The following is an 18798-nucleotide window of genomic DNA, read 5'->3' as shown; positions in this document are numbered from 1 at the left end:
ACCGCCATTTCCCCATCGCTTCTGTTCCCCTCTTCAATCACCCGGTGGAGTCGCCTGTGGTTGTGGGTTATATTTCTATTGGGGACATAGCCTGTCTGATCCGGGTGTATCAGTTTACTGATGACCCTCCGTAGCCTATTAACCAGGACCGCCGTCAAGATCTTACTGTCCTGGTTCAACATTGACAACGGCCTATAGGAGCCGCAGCAATGCCCTGGCTTGTTGGGCTTGGGTAGCGGCACGATTAGTGCTTCTCTGAGCGTATCCGGTAGCCGACCCTTCTCAAAAGACTCATTAAACATCTCTAGCATAGGGGGGAGTACTTCTGCTTTATATGTTTTGTAAAACTCGCCCGGGAATCCATCCGTACCCGGGGTCTTGCAGGTGGGCAGCTGTTTTACCACCTCCTCTAATTCCTCCAGGGTAATTGGTGCGTCTAGTTCCTCCCTTTCTTCATCACTAATCTTAGGTAATTCCATGTCTTTTAGTGTTTCTCTAATCTCCTCCTGATTGTCCCCTCCTCTGTCCTCATATAATGTTCTATAATAGTCCAAGGATGCCTCGTTGACTCCTTCCTGGGTGTCAACCACCTCCCCGTCCTCTCTAGTTGTTGTCCTAATCGGGGGCCTGGGGGTTTCGCTCTTATATAACCACGCCAACAAGCGGCCAGTTTTATCCCCACCTGCATGTTGCCTCTCGACATACTTTTTGTAGTTAAGGTTGCAGAGCCTTTCCCAAAGCTCCGCGCACCTCTGCTGCAACTAGAGTACAGGTTCTGCGTCCCCTCCTGCCCTGTCGCTTTCGCGCTCCAGTTTCTTTTCCACTTCCTCTAGTTCTGTTAGGACCCCACCCTGCAGGCCTTTTGACTTAGCAATAGCAGCACCCCGCAACACAACCTTAAAGTCCTCCCAGAGTGTACACGCTGAATCTACGCTGCCTGTGTTCACCTCAAAGTACTGTGAGATCGCATCCCTGATGTCTTCCCTGAAGACTGGGTCTCTGAGCGCCTCCGCCCGGAAGCGCCACGTCAGTATCCGCGCCCTGGGGCGACAGTGCTGCCAGGTCAGCATCAGGGGCGAGTGGTCCGACAGGACCCTCGCTCTATTTTCTATTTGGGTGGTCTCTATCATCACATCTGGCGTGGCAAAGAAATAATCCAGCCTCGTGTGCAGGTGCTGCGGAGCTGAGTAGTGAGAGTACTGTGCTTCATTAGGGTGTTTCAGTCTCCAAACATCCGCCAGCCCAAAGTCCTCTAGTAATATCTGTAATACCCTGGCCGCCGGGGTGGGCCGATCAATCTTCCCATCAGATCTGTCTGCTTTTGGGTCGAGCACACAGTTAAAGTCCCCTCCCCAAATAACCGCTCCCCCCACACACGCGCCCAGATGAGTACATAGGGTTCTAAAATACATAGCAGTGTTTTGGTTGGGGGCATATGTATTTATAATGCACACCTCTCTATTCTCTACCAAGGCCTTCAATATGACCAACCTGCCCTCCGTGTCCACCACCTCTTGTGTGAGTTGGAGCGGAACGTGCGGTGCCACCCAGACCAGCACTCCCCTAGCGTAGGCCGAGTACGGAGAGCCCACTACAGTGCCTCTCCACTTCTTCCCCACCAGTTCCAATTTTTGCTGGGTCAGATGTGTTTCCTGCAACAGCGCAATATCAATCCTCTGTCTTTTTAGGTACATCATGACTTTGTTCCTTTTTAAGTAGCTGTTAAGTCCCTTGACATTCCATGTTACGATCTTAAGGTCTCCCATGGCTCATGAGTGTCTTCCTGCCTCCCATGTAGCGACTCCCCTTTGCCCACGTGATACAGATACATCCCTCCTTTTTTACCTGTAGCTTCTCGTACCAGCTCAAACTCCCCATAACTATGTACACAACAAAACCCCAACTTCCCTCCCCTCCCCTCCCCTCACCCATCCCTTCCCCAACATCACACACCCCAACTGCTGCCCAGCTCCATCCTCGGAGCTCAGGCACCCCCACATCTAGCCCTGCAGGACCCGAACGATGCACAGGGCTCAGTAGGGTGAAGTCGCCCTAATGGCCAGTTAACTAAAACTGTTGTGGGGTAGAGAGAACCGCTCCGTAAGGCTCCCGTTAAGTCAACATTAACCACAGTGCTTATGACAAATAGTGCAATAGTCTGACCTTCTCTACTGAAGGCTGCGCAAGCGACTATATTCAAGTCCCACGTGCCCCGCCATCTTGCGGCACCTTCTTCATGCATCACTTATCTCTTCCGAGCTCTTTCTCCGTACGAACTTCTGACTCCTGGGGACATCCTTGCGCATCGAGCCATCCCGTGGCATCCTCCGGGGTTTCAAAAAACAAAGTTTTATGTTTATGAATGACTTTCAATTTTGCTGGAAAAAGTAACATATATTTGTGGCCCGCCTCTCTCAATCTCCGCTTTACTGTCCCAAAGTTCATGCGGCTACGCTGCACAGACAGGGTGTAATCCGGGTAAACCGTGATGTTTGCCGCTCCTCGGGTGATCGTTCCTCCCTTACGAAAGTGTTCCAGTATCCTCTCCCGGTCACGGTAATTAAGAATTTTGGCGATCACAGGCCTAGGCGGGTTCCCCGGTGGCGGCCTCCTTGTTAGGGCTCTGTGTGCCCTTTCCACTGCAAATCCTTGGGATAGGGCTCCTCCGGGTATCTCTTGCAATAACATGGATTCAATGAATTCCGTGGGATCGTGGCCCTCCAATCCCTCCGGGAGGCCCACGATGCGGATGTTTTTTCGACGGGCTCGTCCTTCCACCTCCTCCGCTCTGCTCTCCAGGTTGCCCACTCTTTGTATCAGGGCGTGCAGTTCGGCTTTATGGGAGGCGCAATCCGCAGTATTCGGGCCGACTTCCTTCTCAAGGGACTCAGTGCGCTCCGCCAAGGCCCTGACATCCTGTCGGAGTAGGTTAACGTCCTCCTGCACCTCTCCGACCTTGAGGTCCAGTGCTGTTTTTAGTTCAGTGACGGCTAGTTCGAGCTTAGATTCCCAGGCCGCCCTTAGGTCCACAATCGCAGCCAGGATTTCTTGGTTAGCGCCCAAAGTCGTCATGCCGCTCGCAGCCAGCTTGTCCCTGCTCTTGGTAATGTCTTGGCCCGGGGACGTCTTAGTGAAGTCGTCTAGGGTGGGCTGTTTCGCCTTCGGCCTCACCGTTCTATTCGACATGACCCAGGGGACCTATAGTTTGCTCAAGTGACAAATGTGCACTCAGTGCGCCGCTTTCGCTGGGTCACCGTGCGGACTGCTTCTTCCTTTGTTCCGGACCCTGGTCGGCCATTTTGTGTCGTCTTTCGTCTCCGGTGTTTCTTATCTCTTCCGCACCGATCTCTGCCGCCGTCACTCCTGCACCATCCAGATATTCACCACACGTTGCCCAATCATTCATACACCGGCATGTGTATTTTCAGTGGTCGACGGCCCGTCTTCACGCACTTTTTTGCCCGGATCATTGCAGGATCTCGGGAGCTCCTCCAGAACGCGTCCTCCTACATGGCCCTCGTAGCCACGCCCCCTCCAAAACATCTTCCTTCTCGCACTCTCCGCTCATCCATCTCTCTGAGGGTCAGACGCTTCTCCAAGCAGAGAGTTGGGGACATATCTATCTCCTTGGTTGGGGCCTCCCTCTGGAACAGACTCCCTGCCTCGCTCAAACATGAGCAGAACCACTGATGGTTTGGGAAGCCACTCAAGATTTTCCTTTTCGCTTCCACTTTCTCTCTTCCTTTCCTCAGCGGATGCACCTGACTCCTACACGCACTGGTCACCTGGTCAACCTCTGAACCCAGGCCCAGGCTCCAGCATGTCCAGTTGCCCTCACACTGCCTCTGGGCTCCCCAGCACTTAATGGTCTGTCTATGCAACTCTATAGTCCCTTCTCTCTGCACTTGTGAGACACCCGCTGGCTGCACTTGTGGGTGAACTGCACTTCCCACTTCCCCCTGGCACTTCTCTTCCTCGCACTTACGCAATCTGAATGAGACAAGGTCTAATAAGATAATTACTTTGTCCGCCCTTGTTTCCCCCTTCTTGTCTTGTCATGCCTAGAAACACTTGTGTACAGGCACGTTATAAATGCCACATCATATATCATCTTCTGGGTGTTAGTTTTAGCAGTGCACGGTGGTGGTGCGATTTATGGTTGCTTAGCTTACCATAACTGGTGAATTTCTGGGGGGTTTCGGTTTTACTTGTAACCATACCGTCCCTTTAACAAAGTTGCTTCACTGAATATATATATATATATATATATATATATATATATATATATATATATATATATATATATATATATATATATATATATATATATATATATATAATTGAGATTGGAAATTAATGCTTACAAGAGAATCAGCAGTGAGTTTCATGTAGGCAGGGAATATTTGTAGTGTTGGATAATTATTTGAGTCCATAATATCGAAGTGATCTCCTTGGTGTAAAACTGAGTTATTATTATTTTTTTTAAATGTCGAATCTACTGAAATATACTCTCTGTTTTTATTGACCAGAATTGTGTTGTTGGAATCTATACTATGGGGCATAAAATGAGTAATGCTGCCATAGCTGAACCTATGAATAACTCCATCCAATAAATACTTCTACAACATCAGAGAGGATTGTGAAAGGAATGAGTGGTGGATGAAGGGTGAGGGATTCAGAGAAGAGGAGGCAGATAAAGAACTGGTGAACATGAAGAGGAGTGAAAGCACTGAAATGACATGAAAGGGTGTAGACCTAGTAAAGACAATGGTCAGAATCATGTTTCCAAATTAGTGGAAAATGGCAGCCAGTGCCAAGCAGGGGAAATGTGAGTTGTGTTGAGGGGATTAATAGTCCAGCTGGAAGTTGAGAAATTATTATAATAATTATTATACTTAGGGTATTTTTTTAAGCACAGATCTATCTATTTATTTATTTATTTATTTAATTTATGTAGCACACAAAACCTGGAGGTATCTAGGCACTTATGCTTAAGAGATTGGTTACAGTGCTACAGGTTACAGAAAGGAAGTACAGGAGGTGATTACATCATGGAGAAACGTACAGAGGTAATTACATCACAAGCCAAGTGCAAAAAGCGTTCAAATAGAGCACATTCATGGAGCCCAACCCCATGTTGCAGCACGGCTACGACACAGAGATGCAAAAGTCAATTAGAGGGGCACATTCATGGAGCCTAACCCCATGTTTTAGCGCAACTATGACACAGAGATGCAAGAGTCAATTAGAGGGGCACATTCATAGCGCCTAACCATATGCTGGAGGGCGGCTACAACACACAGATGCAAGAGTCTATTAGAGGGGCACAATCATGGAGCCTAACCCCATGTTGTAGGGTGGCTACAACACAGAGATGCAAAAGTCAATTTGAGAGGCACATTCATGGAGCCTAGCTTCATGTTGCAGGGCAGCTGTGACACAGAGATGCAAGAGTCAATTAGAGGGGTACCTTCATGGAGCCTAACCCCATGTTGCAGGGCAGCTTCGACAAAGAGATGCAAAAGTCAATTAGAGGGCTGCATTCATGGAGCCTAACCCCATTTTTAAGGGTGGCTACGACACAGATATGCAAAAGTCAATTAGAGGGTCACATTCATGGAGTCTGACCCCATGTTTCAGGGCGGCTACAACACAGAGATTCAATTAGAGGGGTACATTCATGGAGCCTAACCCCATGTTGAAGGGCCGCTATGACACAGATATGCAAAAGCCAATTAGAGGGGCACATTCATGGAGTCTGATCCAATGTTGCAGGGCGGCTACGACACAAAGATTCAATTAAAGTGGCACATTCATGAAGCCTGAAGCCTAACTCCATATTGCAGGGCGGCTACGAAACAGAGATGCAAAAGTCAGTTATAGGGGCACATTCATGGAGCCTAACCCCATGTTGCAGGGCGGATATGACACAGAGATGCAAAAGTTAGTTAGAGAGGCAAATCTAGCTCTGGCAAGCAACGGGCGCTTTAAAATTATAGGGGGAAGAACACAGTGAGTGCTGCAGAGAAAAAGGGAGCTGGGAGCTGATACTGTGGGGCAAGGGTGGGCACTTAGCAGAAAGGGATCTACAAACAACCAGGGGAGGAGACAGTGGGGAGCCGATCACAGAGATAGTATAACCTCAAGACTAAGATGGGAAAAGTGAAGGTAGCAGGGTCCAATAGTGGTACCTGACACCTAATCAACTGTGTTGATGAGGCGAAGGTTTGCACACGTATGTTTTGTGCTCATCGTTGCTGCATCCGTTCGAACCAGAATGGTGCACATGATTGAGGTATATAAGCAGAAAATAGTAATTTCCCTTAACAACAATTCTCAGCAGACCCTGCAGAATTGTGACTTGTTGGTAGACAATCGAACAAAGTATTACTTTAAACTACTTCAGGTGTCATTGATCTGTGAAAGATTGTGTTTATATATATATTTATGTTCACCCTATATCTTCTACATAGCTAGTTTTGGCCATGTTAAAGTGTTGCAGCTCACAGTTCACTAACCCAGCACTACCAACACATGAGTACTCACTAATTCACCATGCAAAAAAGCTTTTTGGTGTCATGTACTTCTTATATTTAGGAAGCAATAGAGTAACCAGTACCAAACGTCAGAAGCCCAGCTGCACTGCGAACCCTTTTTTGAAAGGACAAAGTACATCAAACAACAGCCGTCTCCAATGAGCCATCCTTCCCCAAATTCAAGAAATCCCTCAAAACCTGGCTTTTCAATACATTTTAAAAAAGCCTAAAAATAAAAACCCACATGCACTACTAAGTCCTGTTTGACTCTGTAACCCTATGTAAATGCTCTGCATAACACATTTTGAATCACTATTGTTTGACCCTGTAAATCTATGTACATGACCTGTGTAATTCATTAAGAAATAAAACTGTACTAATATGCAAATATGCACCAATTAAGCACCAAGTTATCCTGTAACAATTAAGTATTAAGTATGATTTTAAACTACGTCGTGATACCCGAGGATTTGGGCGTAAAACCAAATGAAATAAATAAAAATAAATAAATAAAATAAGTTCTACAAATAAGCAGATACGGTGGATGGCGCATTCTCAATACTGGGTGCTCTAGCGTAGCTGAGCAGTACCTGCCTCGGTTGTGGCTCATAGGGGATTTATTAAGGCTCCGTCTAGTACAAGGAAATGCATATGGTGCATAGCCCGCATTCTGCAAGTTGCAATTCACACAATGCGCCTATTTGTTCTGCTATATGCTATATCATGGATCATGTGATTTTTCTTTCAGCTCCTGTGTTCATGCCTCCGCCACGAGTGTTTTCGCTTTCCTCAGATTCTCTCAATGTATCTTGGGAAAGGCCCATGGACGATGTAATAAGGGGAGAAGCGTTGGGCTACAGCGTCAGTATCATTTCCGAAAAACCAAAACACACAGATGACTGGGTCTCGCACTCTGAGGTATTGTACTTTTATTGTAAATGGAAACTTACGCTCTCTCTTTTTATAGTTAACCTTTTTTGGTAAACAAATAATGTACGGCTCATGTTAAGGTTACAGTTGCTAGAGGTACCTTGAGCATTACATTAGTGACTAACAGGTGTGGCAAAGCCAATCAGAATGCCTGCCTTATATTACCACATTGCTCTGCGTGCGTCCTCTTCATGGTTCTGGTCAACTCTGTGTCCTGAACTCGCTCTGCTGCTGGGCTATCTACCTCTCTCTCCAAGCTACAACACACCCCCAATTAGCTGCCATCTCCTGTGCCCCCACAATGCCATCATCGAAATGGAAAAGAGACTCTAGCTTCGCTATTAGCCCTTTCTTTTCAGCAGTGGCCACATTTATTTTTCTTTTCTCGTGATTTTGCCTGAATAAGGACTCACATCGTGATTCAAGAGTCCTATTAGCCTTATAATCCTGATGAATGACTATACGGCCAAATTAATGGACCTCTTTCCTTATTAATGCCCTCGCTTAACTCAGGTCAATAATTTAGCGTTCTGATCATTAAGAGCCAGTGTAGTCTGAAGGCATAGGCAAAGCAGATATATTGCTTACCGGTTTAAAATACATTTGGCAGTTTCAAATGATTGCTACTGAAAAAAATATGCAACAGCCGGCCTATTGGGCACTGAACTGTAAAACCCAGAGGAAAAATAAAGAGAAATCCACTTGTTACATTAAAAAACAAGAAAACTAATTCTGGCTGTGAATACCACTCCTGGAGACTATTCAAGTGCTGCTACTTTTTTCCTTTGGTCCTTTCCACCCTTCTTCTTAGACCTTTCTCTCCAACCCTTGTGGCCTGGCTGGTGCTGGATTCCTCACCTGCTTCTTTTTTTATTTATTTTTTTATTGTTTCAAGCATGGGCCTAGCTTGAGAGCAGTGGAGCACTGGACCATGATTGAGTACCCTCCGGTGCAGCTGGCATCTTTTAACAGTAGTGCAGTACTGTGAGTAGCATTTTGTCCATCTACTGGGATTAGTACTTGCTCAGGTGTTATTGAAATAGCCAAGTTTTGAGAGATTTGTGAAAATAGAGAATTTTGGGGGCATTCCGGGTCTATACTGTGATCGAGATCGAGCATGATAAGAGAAGGATTGTTTGGGGATCCTCTCTTTGCAGACGAGTTGTGATTTGAGCTGGTTGGTCGATTTTCTGCTCAAGGAACATGTGCCACCAGATATGTGGAGCTTATCTGCCAGCTACGCTGGTGTTCTGCTCATGACTGCTTTGTAGATGACACATGCAGTCTTGATCAGTATCCTGGCCTGGAAAGAAAGCCAACGTAGCATTGCAGGATGCCGGTGATTTGGTCAAACCTCCACACGCAAGTAATAAGACGTGCTGCAGTGGGGTGGACTGCTTTTAGGGGAGCCAAGTGAGTGGCACAGAATGTCAGGAGGGCATTTCCCACATTGATTTGTGAGACCAAAAAGGCATGCACAAAGGTCTGGAGGTCCTGTGGTGGAATTAAGGGTTTTATTATACGAAGGCTGGAGATTTGGAGCCAAGCTGTTAGGGCCATCTTGACTGTGTTTCTAGAAGAACAGACTGCTGTAAATGGTGAAGCCTCCTTACTCCTTCTCTAGTAGGTTCAAACTGTCACACAGCTTTCGCCCTCCAACTCCAATCTAAATGTCCATCCTTCTTTCTGTTATTGACTTTGGATGTGCCCATACACCTTGGTCCTCCTTCCTCCCCAGACTCGTACTTGGTATGTCGTTCACCCACCTCTCCTGGCTGCTATCGCCCCTGTCCTCCTACCTCACCCCCTGTCATGCTCTAATATTTCAACTCCCTCTCCACTGCTTAGTCCTGAATGCGCCCTTCCTCTAAATATTTCCCGGCATCAGTCTTATATTGTAACAGCTTATTCAAACAATTCCCCTTGTCTTTTCTTGCCACATACCCCAGCACTACATTGTACTGAAAGGCACCCAGAAATGGAATTGCTACAGCTGTTCATTGTCCTTTGAAAAGGAGTTTTATTCCAAACAAATATATTTGGTTTTCTCTAATAAAACAAATTCTCACATCTAATTGCAGGTTGCTTGGACCGTTGTATGCAACTGTGGGTATTAGCACCTGTGGCCCAAGGAACCCGGGGGCTTGTCGCACCTTCCAACTTTTAATATTATTTCGAAGGTTTGCATCACTTCCCCCTAGACTTCTTATCCCTCTGGAAGTTGCCTCCCTTTTACCCTGGAAGCCATTTGGAATTATCGTTTTAATTTTCATAAACAGTTTACCATTGTGAGTGTGCGGTGTTCTGCATGAGAATATGGTTCCCATAGAAGAAATCTAGCTTTCAAGGAGCTGGCCAGAATGTCGTCTTGCCGGCGATAACTTTGCCCACCCCACCTAGTTGCATGACCATGCTGAGATAATAATATCATGAACATGTCAGGAGAGCTGCAGGATATCCCGGCATGTTAAAGGCTGGAGCCATTTTTTACTACCTTCACTTCTTTAGGTCATTAGATCGAACAGAGAAGCTTTAAACAGTAGATATAGCTCACAGATATGGACGTCAAGTCTTTGTTTGACAGCACTTATTCCAAGATGCAACTGGAATGCACCAGTATGTATTCTTAAAGTTCAGTTCAGAAAGCCCTTTTAATTCAACATTAACTCTGCCTAACTGGTCCAGAGTGTTTTCCACCATAGTTAATTTTTAGTTTGGGCTATTATAAGCGGAAACTATTGCACTGGCGTACAAATAGGTAGGAATGGCATACGAGGAGGGAAACAGAGGAATGATGAGGAGGGATACAGAGTCTGTAGGCATTGTTTGGTTATGTGCCCACCCATTCCTGGCCATGGGCTGCTCATGCCCATTACCACTCATTCTGGTCTCTTTCCATCCATCCAAAACACTGCCTCATGGGAACTCTTTGAGCTTGCCTTAATCAAGCCCTTCCATCAGACTTTACATTCAAAGTGTCTGCCAGTGTTTGTTCAAAGCAGTCTTCTGAGATTTAATGACTTAATTGGAGTTGTAAACAAACTACTGGTGTAATAACAATGTCTTCAGGCCTGCCTTCAACCATTCGATTTATAAGCACTCTGTGTGTCCTTCACTGAAGTCCTGTTTTAAACAAGCATCGGCAAAGCCAACAAGACTCGGGAGGATAGCTCAGCGGCAACGTGCTCGCCTTGGAAGAAAGGCGACATGGAGCTACACAGGTTCGATCCCTGGGTCCGCGCTTAGAAACCTCTGGGTATTAAGCGCATTACAAATAACCTATCATATCATATATGTTTGGTTTGCACATCATTTGCTGGGCACTGCTATTAGAAGTCCAGGTACTAGTGTCATTTTGCACCTGCTACCAACAATGTGTAGTTAATACCACTACGGCTGTGCCTGGCAAGTGCCTTTCCGATGCCTATACAAAAGTCCAATCTGTTGGCATTGCCAATGCTTGTTAAATAATTTGCAACTGAAAAATAAAATATATACAATGTGTGGCTGAACACTTTCTGATAGCACGAACTGTTAACATTTTACTTTGCAATATGTTTACTTTTCAGGTTTTGGACTTCGTTGAAGCCAACGAGCTGTTTTATATAGTGGCCGGACTAAAGCCTTATCGAAAGTACAACCTCACCATTACTCTCTGCAATCAAATTGGTTGTGTGACCAGTGAACCGGGCACCGGGGAAACGTTAGCGGCAGGTAAAAGAAGCCACCTCTCCCTATTATTTACATATTAAATCTTCATGGGCCTGATATACAAAGTGTTTTGCAATGGGATTGCGCCATTGTACAGCGCTTGTGTAAATCTGTCTGCATGTCTTTTGACATGCTGCACTGGTGCATATCATGCAAATGCCTGGGGCATGCTTTGTGTGCTGGAGGTTGTCAGCAATACCCTAACTCTAACAATATGAACACATGACTTTATTGCTGAAGAAAATATGCCTGGTTGATTCCGTCATGTCAAAAAAAGGTCCCCCAACTTGGGAACAGTAGCTGACAGTGGTGAGGGTTAGAACGACGTTGGATTGAGTTTCCTTGAAGCTGCACGAGTTCAAGGTGGTCGGGTAAGCAGAAAGAGAAAACGGCCCTGGTAAATAAGCAGACACTTATGTTGTGACGGATGAAATTCGGCAGAAAATGTTAGACATCTGCAGTGGGCAAAAGGTGAGGGCATCCACTTTTCTGACTATACTTGCCCTGACATGTGATTATTTGAATCATTTAAGATGCACATATGACATCATATAAATGATGTGGTTGCCAGCATGGTATGTAATGTTTTCATTTGAATCCGTACAAAATTACATCCTTAACATTGTTTGCAAACACATTCAGAACACCCCTTCTCCCTGCCCTTGCGGATTTATGCACCGGTCTGTGCCCGATGTTGCAGTCAGAACATCCCTTCCCCCTGCTCTCTCTGGATTCATGCACCAGTCTGTGCCCGATGTCGCAGTCAGAACATCCCTTCCCCCTGCTCTCTCTGGATATATGCACCGTTCTGTGCCCGATGTTGCAGTCAGAACATCCCTTCCCCCTGCTCTCTCTGGATTCATGCACTGTTCTGTGCCCGATGTTGCAGTCAGAACATCCCTTCTCCCTGCTCTCTCTGGATTCATGCACCGGTCGGTGCCCGATGTCGCAGTTAGAACATCCTTTCTCCCTGCTCTCTCCGGATTTATGAACCGGTCTGGGCCTGATGTCGCAGTCAGAACATCCCCTTCTCCCTGCTCTCTCTGGATTCATTCACCGGTCTGTGCCTGATGTCGCAGTCAGAACACCCCTTCACCCTGCTCTCTCTGGATTCATGCACCGGTCTGTGCCTGACGTCGCAGTTAGAACATCCCTTCCCCCTGCTCTCTCCGTTTATGAACCAGTCTGGGCCTGATGTTTTAGTCAGAACATCCTTTCTCCCTGCTCTCTCTGGATTCATGCACTGGTCGGTGCCCGATGTCGCAGTTAGAACATCCCTTCTCCCTGCTCTCTCCGGATTTATGAACCAGTCTGGGCTAGATGTCGCAGTCAGAACATCCCTTCTCCCTGCTCTCTCTGGATTCATGCACCGGTCTGTGCCCAATGTCGCAGTCAGAACATCCTTTCTCCCTTATCTCTCTGGATTCATGCACTGGTCTGTAAAACGCTCACTAGCTAGGTTCACGCTTTAAAAATCGCTATACATACAGGGGGGGGGGGGGGGTGTATTTATGTGTAAGCACTAGGCGCCCGAGCTTTGCATATCTAAGTGCCCATCCAATTTTTCTTATTCTGTGATCTCGCATTCCTTTCATAGACGGCAGAGTAAGGTTCTCAATCCTACTACAGAATGACTCAGACTGAAGTCGCTGTAAGGGTCTCCAGCCCCCTGAACTTCACCTGTGAGTGCCCCATCTGTCCCTCCCATGTCTATCTCATGGGAAGTAGCTTCTCGGCCCTGACACATCAAAGGTGTAAATGGCCCAACGCGGCAGCTGGTCTGACTTAATTGCATTTAGAATCCAGCTGACTCTGTTAGGCAGCCATCTAGATCCTTAACCAAAATATGCTTTAGGGTCAAACAGTATTTCGTTTTCTTGCAGATTCATTCATATCATTCCCAATTCCACAACTATCGGAAAAAGGAATTTGTAGCTAAATTCAACAAGATTTTAAGTTGATATATTTTTCCAATATGTTAAGGGCTTGGACAGTGGTTGTGTTACAGTATCAAAGACCTGCTTGTGCGGACCAGCACATGGCAGGCTAAAGGGAAAGTCAGTGGAAGCAATGCTCTTTTCCATTGGGCCACAACCAGCAGGCATGGCAGCACGCTCCGTGTGGCAAATCTAAATGTGCACTTTTATAATATAGATGACTTCATATACACATTTGATTGGCTGGCCTTGAGCGACAGACACTTTGGAGTATTAAAGTAATGCACTTGAGGTAGGGTCTGTCTATGTACAGGGAGCTGGGGCCTGGCTTTTTAAGGTCTTTGTTTTCCAGTGTAGAAACGACTCCCAATAACATTCACACATCTTAGTACAACAAAGGGGCAGATGGAACCACTAACACCATTGTTGTCCGATTTCCAGTCTGGTTGATGTTTTATCATCAAGGTGACCCTGTTGCAGAAAAGCATTGCAACAGCTCATTGGTTTGATGCGAGTTTTCCCTGTAAGGATTTCTTTGACGTTCTAAGACATGTCTTTCAACGTTTCTTAGTATAAGTATGTCGACATATAAACACATCCTGTGGAGATTTTACAAATGATCATCATATTTCCAAACCTTTAATTCCAATAAAACGAGGACCACCACATTCGCCCTCATCCCAAAACGATTAATCATCAAACAAACAGGAATGGACAAGTGGGCTTTTGAAAAGAGCAAACAGAGGACTCAACACACAATCCATGAAAATGAAAAACTCACAAAAAAGAAATAATGCTGAAAAAGAAAGCATGAAACAGAACGTTGAAATAAAGCAAGTAACCACAGAAAATGAAGCACCTAGGATGTAAATTCGTCATGGAACCAACTAGACTGTCCAAACTTTTATTTATTTAAGTGTTGTAGTTTTATAAGGCCCCCTATGAGCATGTTGCTTCATAAAGGAAAAAGGATGAAGAATGGGAAATCTAGTAAATCACGTGCTTTCGAACATTCACATCTGTGACGTGCAAGGGGAGGGGCCAGGGAGAAGAGCGCAATACAGTGTGCGTCAAGAAGAGAGAGAAGGATGATTGCAAAAACCCAATGGGCCAAAGGTTAGACCTTGGTGATGAGTATGGCAAACTGAGATGGACCAATGCATCAGAATAAAAGCACGCCAATAGCAGTAATCCGAGTAAATATACACTCTATTCAAATGAGGCACTCAATGAAACCATAGCTAACATCATGGCAGAGCATTGTCATAGATGGGTAATAAACCTAGGTGAAGATCTTTCTTTGAGACGTGTTTTGCATTTTTCCATAAATGGAGGTCTTTTTGAACATTTTTTAATGGAAGCAGGCGGATTGTTCAAAATGGTGGGGCCAACAGCATCCTGGCACCCAGTTTATTTTTGAGTTTGCCACAGTCACAGTCAGCAGGGATCCATCTGATCTGAAAGGCCTTAAAGTAAGGCATCTCTTCACCTTGTCCCTGAGGAAGGATGGTCCCTTATTCCATAGGTCCCATAATGGATGTAATGGACTTTAACACTAATGCATGTTGACAATGGAAGCCAATGCAGGGAATTGCAGACTGGTCTAAAATGTTCACCTGGTTTGAGATCAAGGGACAGTCGAGTAGCTTTATTCTGGATAGTCTGCAACTAAGGAATCAGGCCTTTACCAAGACAGCTTTTCGAGTAGTTACGCTGTGATACAAATATTGCAGACAAGACTTGGAGTTTCTGGATTGTGTTCAGGAAGGTAAAACACCTGAGGAAATGGATCTGAAGAGTGGCTTCATTGTTGAGAACATGGATACGTGGGAGAAAATTGAGGAGAATGTCAAACACAGCTCTAAGCAAGAATTTTGGCCATGGCTCTAAGGGCTTGAGGAGCTCTGAGGGATTGAGGCCAGGCAAAGGGAATAGTAGGAGGGCTGGGATTGCCAAAGTAGCTGGCCTGCCTTGGTAGCATTGAGGCAGAAGTAATTATCAACCATCCACTCCTGGATCAGGATTGTCCAAGCCGAATGAGAGATGATCAAGGTCATCTGGAGTTTGAGGTCATCTAGAGATATGTGGAGCTAGAACACAATTTGCAATTTGTAGTTAATCAGCCTAGCACTGAAAGATGGAGGAATCTGAGAAGATGACACTGGTGATAGGATTCAGACAGGCTCCACATTCCCAAGGAGAGAGGATAGCACCTTGTGGGACTATGCAACACAGTGTGATGGGATTGAAGAGATAGGGACCAGATCTAACCTGAATTTCTACATGCTAGGGAAATGAAAGGATGACATTAAAAATAGCACCACATGGTCAAAGGGGGGTCTTAACGCAGCTCTGAAGCATGGCGTGTTTTACAGTTTCAAAAGCAGACAAGTGAGACACAGGCAGAAGGATGCAACGTGTGTTGGAATATAATTATGACAAGATTGAATCTCTGATGTAAAGTAGTAAAGGTTCTGTCCCCCTGGCTGGCCTCAAACCAGACTGATAGACATGTAGGAGGTAGAATGTCTCGATATCATGTACCCTGTTTATAATAATGCTGCACACTTCAGCACATAGACATAGGATGGAATATCCCAGGACAATCGAATCATAACATTAGCATCCCAGTAGACCCCTGAATCTCTAAACTCAAGAATATGTATTGAAAAGAGATGCCTCACAGGCCCATTCCCAGTAGCAAAAAAATGTAATCTGCATACATTCTTGCATCAAGTTAGCTAATAAAGATTTTAATCCAGGCACGTTCTGGAAACATGGAGATATAACAGTGTTGGTTTGCACTTTAAAGATGGATGTGCTGAAATGGCCAAACTTTATCACCATAACGTTTAGTCTGGGTTTCTTGTATAGACATGAATGTCTCTATGTGCTGGATCTCTTTCAGTGCCAGGTGAAAACAGGTGAAGATGTTTCCAAGCAACGGTTTGCATAGCGTTGACTGCACCTGGCTTAATTTAAACAGGCAAATAGTCATGACTCTAGATTTTACTCTCCTCTTAACCAAAGGTGCTGGTTAGGCCTGGACATCTTTTCTAAATCTGGCTTGTAGCAGATACAACTATGGAAAAGATGTGTCGCCACTGCAAGAACCGGATGGGATGTTTGGTGCTAATGAATCCCGGACAAACCTGTAGGGAGTTTCCGGGTCTCACATGAAGCAGCATACTTTATGACGAATATCCGGCTTGTTTGAACTATTTGTCTAACCAGTAAGGGCCTTCCCAGGTGATTCGCTGAGTTTGTGCAGTGAATCAGAAGCCACAATTTCCCCAAAGGAAGGTAATCCTCAATATAAGACCCTGCACACTTTTGATTCATTCAAGTATTTTGCTAGGTTGTGACAGAAGAAGTAGCATAGGCGGGCACCCACTTGAAAGGTGTCTGTAGGGATTTTCAGAGCTTCGAAGAGTTTTGGAGAAGGGATGGCAGAGGTCTCTTGAGCTGATAGATGGTTTGGAAGCTGAGAAAAATGTGCCAATTTACTCAAAGAATCTACCGTAACCATGATCGCCGTATACTCAAAGAGTGCGGTAGATCCACAAAAAAGTTGGTAGATATCAGCCCCCAGGGTTGAGACTGTAATGGTTCTTGTTGAAGGAGACCTATTGGTCTTGACACAGAATATTTACTAGAGGCACACACCAAGCACCCTGCCACATACTCTTTAGTAATCTGGTACATGTTTGGCCACCATAGGTAGAAACAATCTACCTTGGTGGAAGTAGAAAGGACCTCTCCTCTCCATGTCAGGCAGTTGTTGTGGAGGAATTAGTGTCACCTTAGAGGCCTGTTCCACTTCTTGTAAAAAATAATTGATTGCTCCAAGAATTTCTTTTCCAGACAGGACGGTTTCGTGCATCTGAGGATCCTTGGATTCTTCCTCTTCTAGACTCCGGGATAACGCATCTGCTAACACATTTTCCTTTCCAGGTAGGTAGGTGACTTCGAAGTCATATTGAGAGAAGAAGTACGCCCAACGCGCGTGCCTGCAATTGCGGCACTCCATCTGTTGTAGTACCTTTAAATTACGGTGGTCTGTACGAACCAGGAATGGATGGGCTGATGTTCTATCTTGATGGTCGTGCAGATATATGGAACCTCTGTCCTCAAGTACCACATGAGAAGAAGTGAAATCAATAACCATGCAATCTTTGAGGCCACAGGTGTAGAGTGCCGTCAGCCTGGAACCGGGAACGCCGGAAGAACCCCTCGACCACTGTAAAGCAAGGAATGGTTATGTTACACACAGTGACAAATGAGAGGTACACAGGATGATCAAGGTTAGAACCAGGGGCTTACCTAATGGAGATGGAGGTGCAGTCTGAGTAGTAAAGTGAAGCAGGAGCTTCTAATTAGCCGGCGACAACAGCAGGCTGATAAAGATCTGGTAGCACTCTGGGAAGCACCTGAGTCACTGCGCAGGACAGCGTGGTTGATCCTTAGGCAGTCCAGTAAACAAACCAAGGTCGAGAGCCAGAAAAATGACAAAGCCAAGGGAGTCCAATTTCAGTCCAGGTAGCACTGCAAAAGGGCGAATTCCAGAAGACAGGTTGGTACGGAGGAATCCAGGGGAAAAACAAAGGCAGTCCGTGAACGTTCTGTGGTCGTGAGTATCAGGAAATCTCGTGGTCGTAAGTATCAGGAAATCCAAGAAAGTTCAAAACGCCATACCGAGCTCTGAAGAATCAGCTGTGAAGTGTTTCTTCCGTGTTCTCCTGCTCTATTTGAATGCGAAGCACGGTCACATGACGCGGGTCATGAGACCGCAAGCTGAACGTCACGTGACCCGCGATGTAAACAGAGGCTGCTTCCTGACCACATGATGTGGGGAACTCCGCGCTCCCGTGTACTGCCGATAGCCATGGGGAAAACGCCAAGGCAGGTGCCAATGAACAAAAGGCCGCAAAGACCCAGGTTTGCCAGCTGGGAAACCCCATTTTCTGGCGAGCCGCTGCCGCCTCCGTCGGGTACATGAGTGGGAACGGGGAATGCAAGGAGCTTGGTGGGCGGGTGATGTGGGAGCAGACATGACAGAGACCCCCCCCAAAGGCCCACGACCCCGTGAGCTCGACAGGTGATCGCAATGAAAGCGAGCAACCAACCGTGGAGCATTGACAACCCGGAAGGGAACCCATGAGTGGTCCTCAGGACCGTAACCCAACCAGTCCACAAGATACTGCAGGCTACCCCTACGGATGTGAGAACCCAGAATGGCACTAATCTCAAACACATCAGGGGATGACACAGAAACAGTGGCAGGAGGGGAAACAATATGAGTAGGAACCGGGCAGGGCTTAAGCAGCAAGGTATGAAACACTGAATGGATCCGCCAATTTGAGGGAATCACAAGTCGCAGGGCCACAGGGTTCAGAATCTTGGCAACCCAATAGGGACCAACAAATCGAGGGAGCAATTTACGGCAACCCGGGATGTGCAAGTGGCATGACGATAACCATACCCTACCCCCCACCCGATAGGTAGGCGCCGCCACCCGCTTCTGATCAGCGGCAGCCTTCATTGAAGCCTGTGCTTCACGTAGGTGGACAAGAGTCTGGGCATGGACCGTGATCAGATCACGAGCACAAGCAGTTGCAGCAGGGGTGTTGGATGAAGCTAAATCCGGGAGAGGAAGTGTGCGGGGATGCTGGCCATAAAGGGAG

General features: G+C 46.1%; 1 protein-coding gene across 1 annotated transcript in view; it reads left to right on the top strand.

Annotated features, from left to right (window-relative positions):
• The window catches only part of USH2A (usherin), a 4817015-nt gene that overhangs the window by 1051808 nt on the left and 3746409 nt on the right, over positions 1-18798 (top strand). The window contains exons 19-20 of the mRNA XM_069608572.1: positions 7285-7454; positions 11036-11180. Of these exons, the coding sequence (XP_069464673.1) occupies positions 7285-7454; positions 11036-11180 (315 nt within the window). The remainder of the gene's footprint in view (positions 1-7284; positions 7455-11035; positions 11181-18798) is intronic.

The sequence above is a fragment of the Ambystoma mexicanum genome, chromosome 4q (assembly GCF_040938575.1).
Source record: "Ambystoma mexicanum isolate Mex_15411 chromosome 4q, UKY_AmexF1_1, whole genome shotgun sequence".
NCBI classification, from domain to species: Eukaryota; Metazoa; Chordata; class Amphibia; order Caudata; family Ambystomatidae; genus Ambystoma; species Ambystoma mexicanum.
The sequence above is the reverse complement of the archived record's forward strand: the minus strand, read 5'-3'. Positions and strand labels throughout refer to the sequence as shown.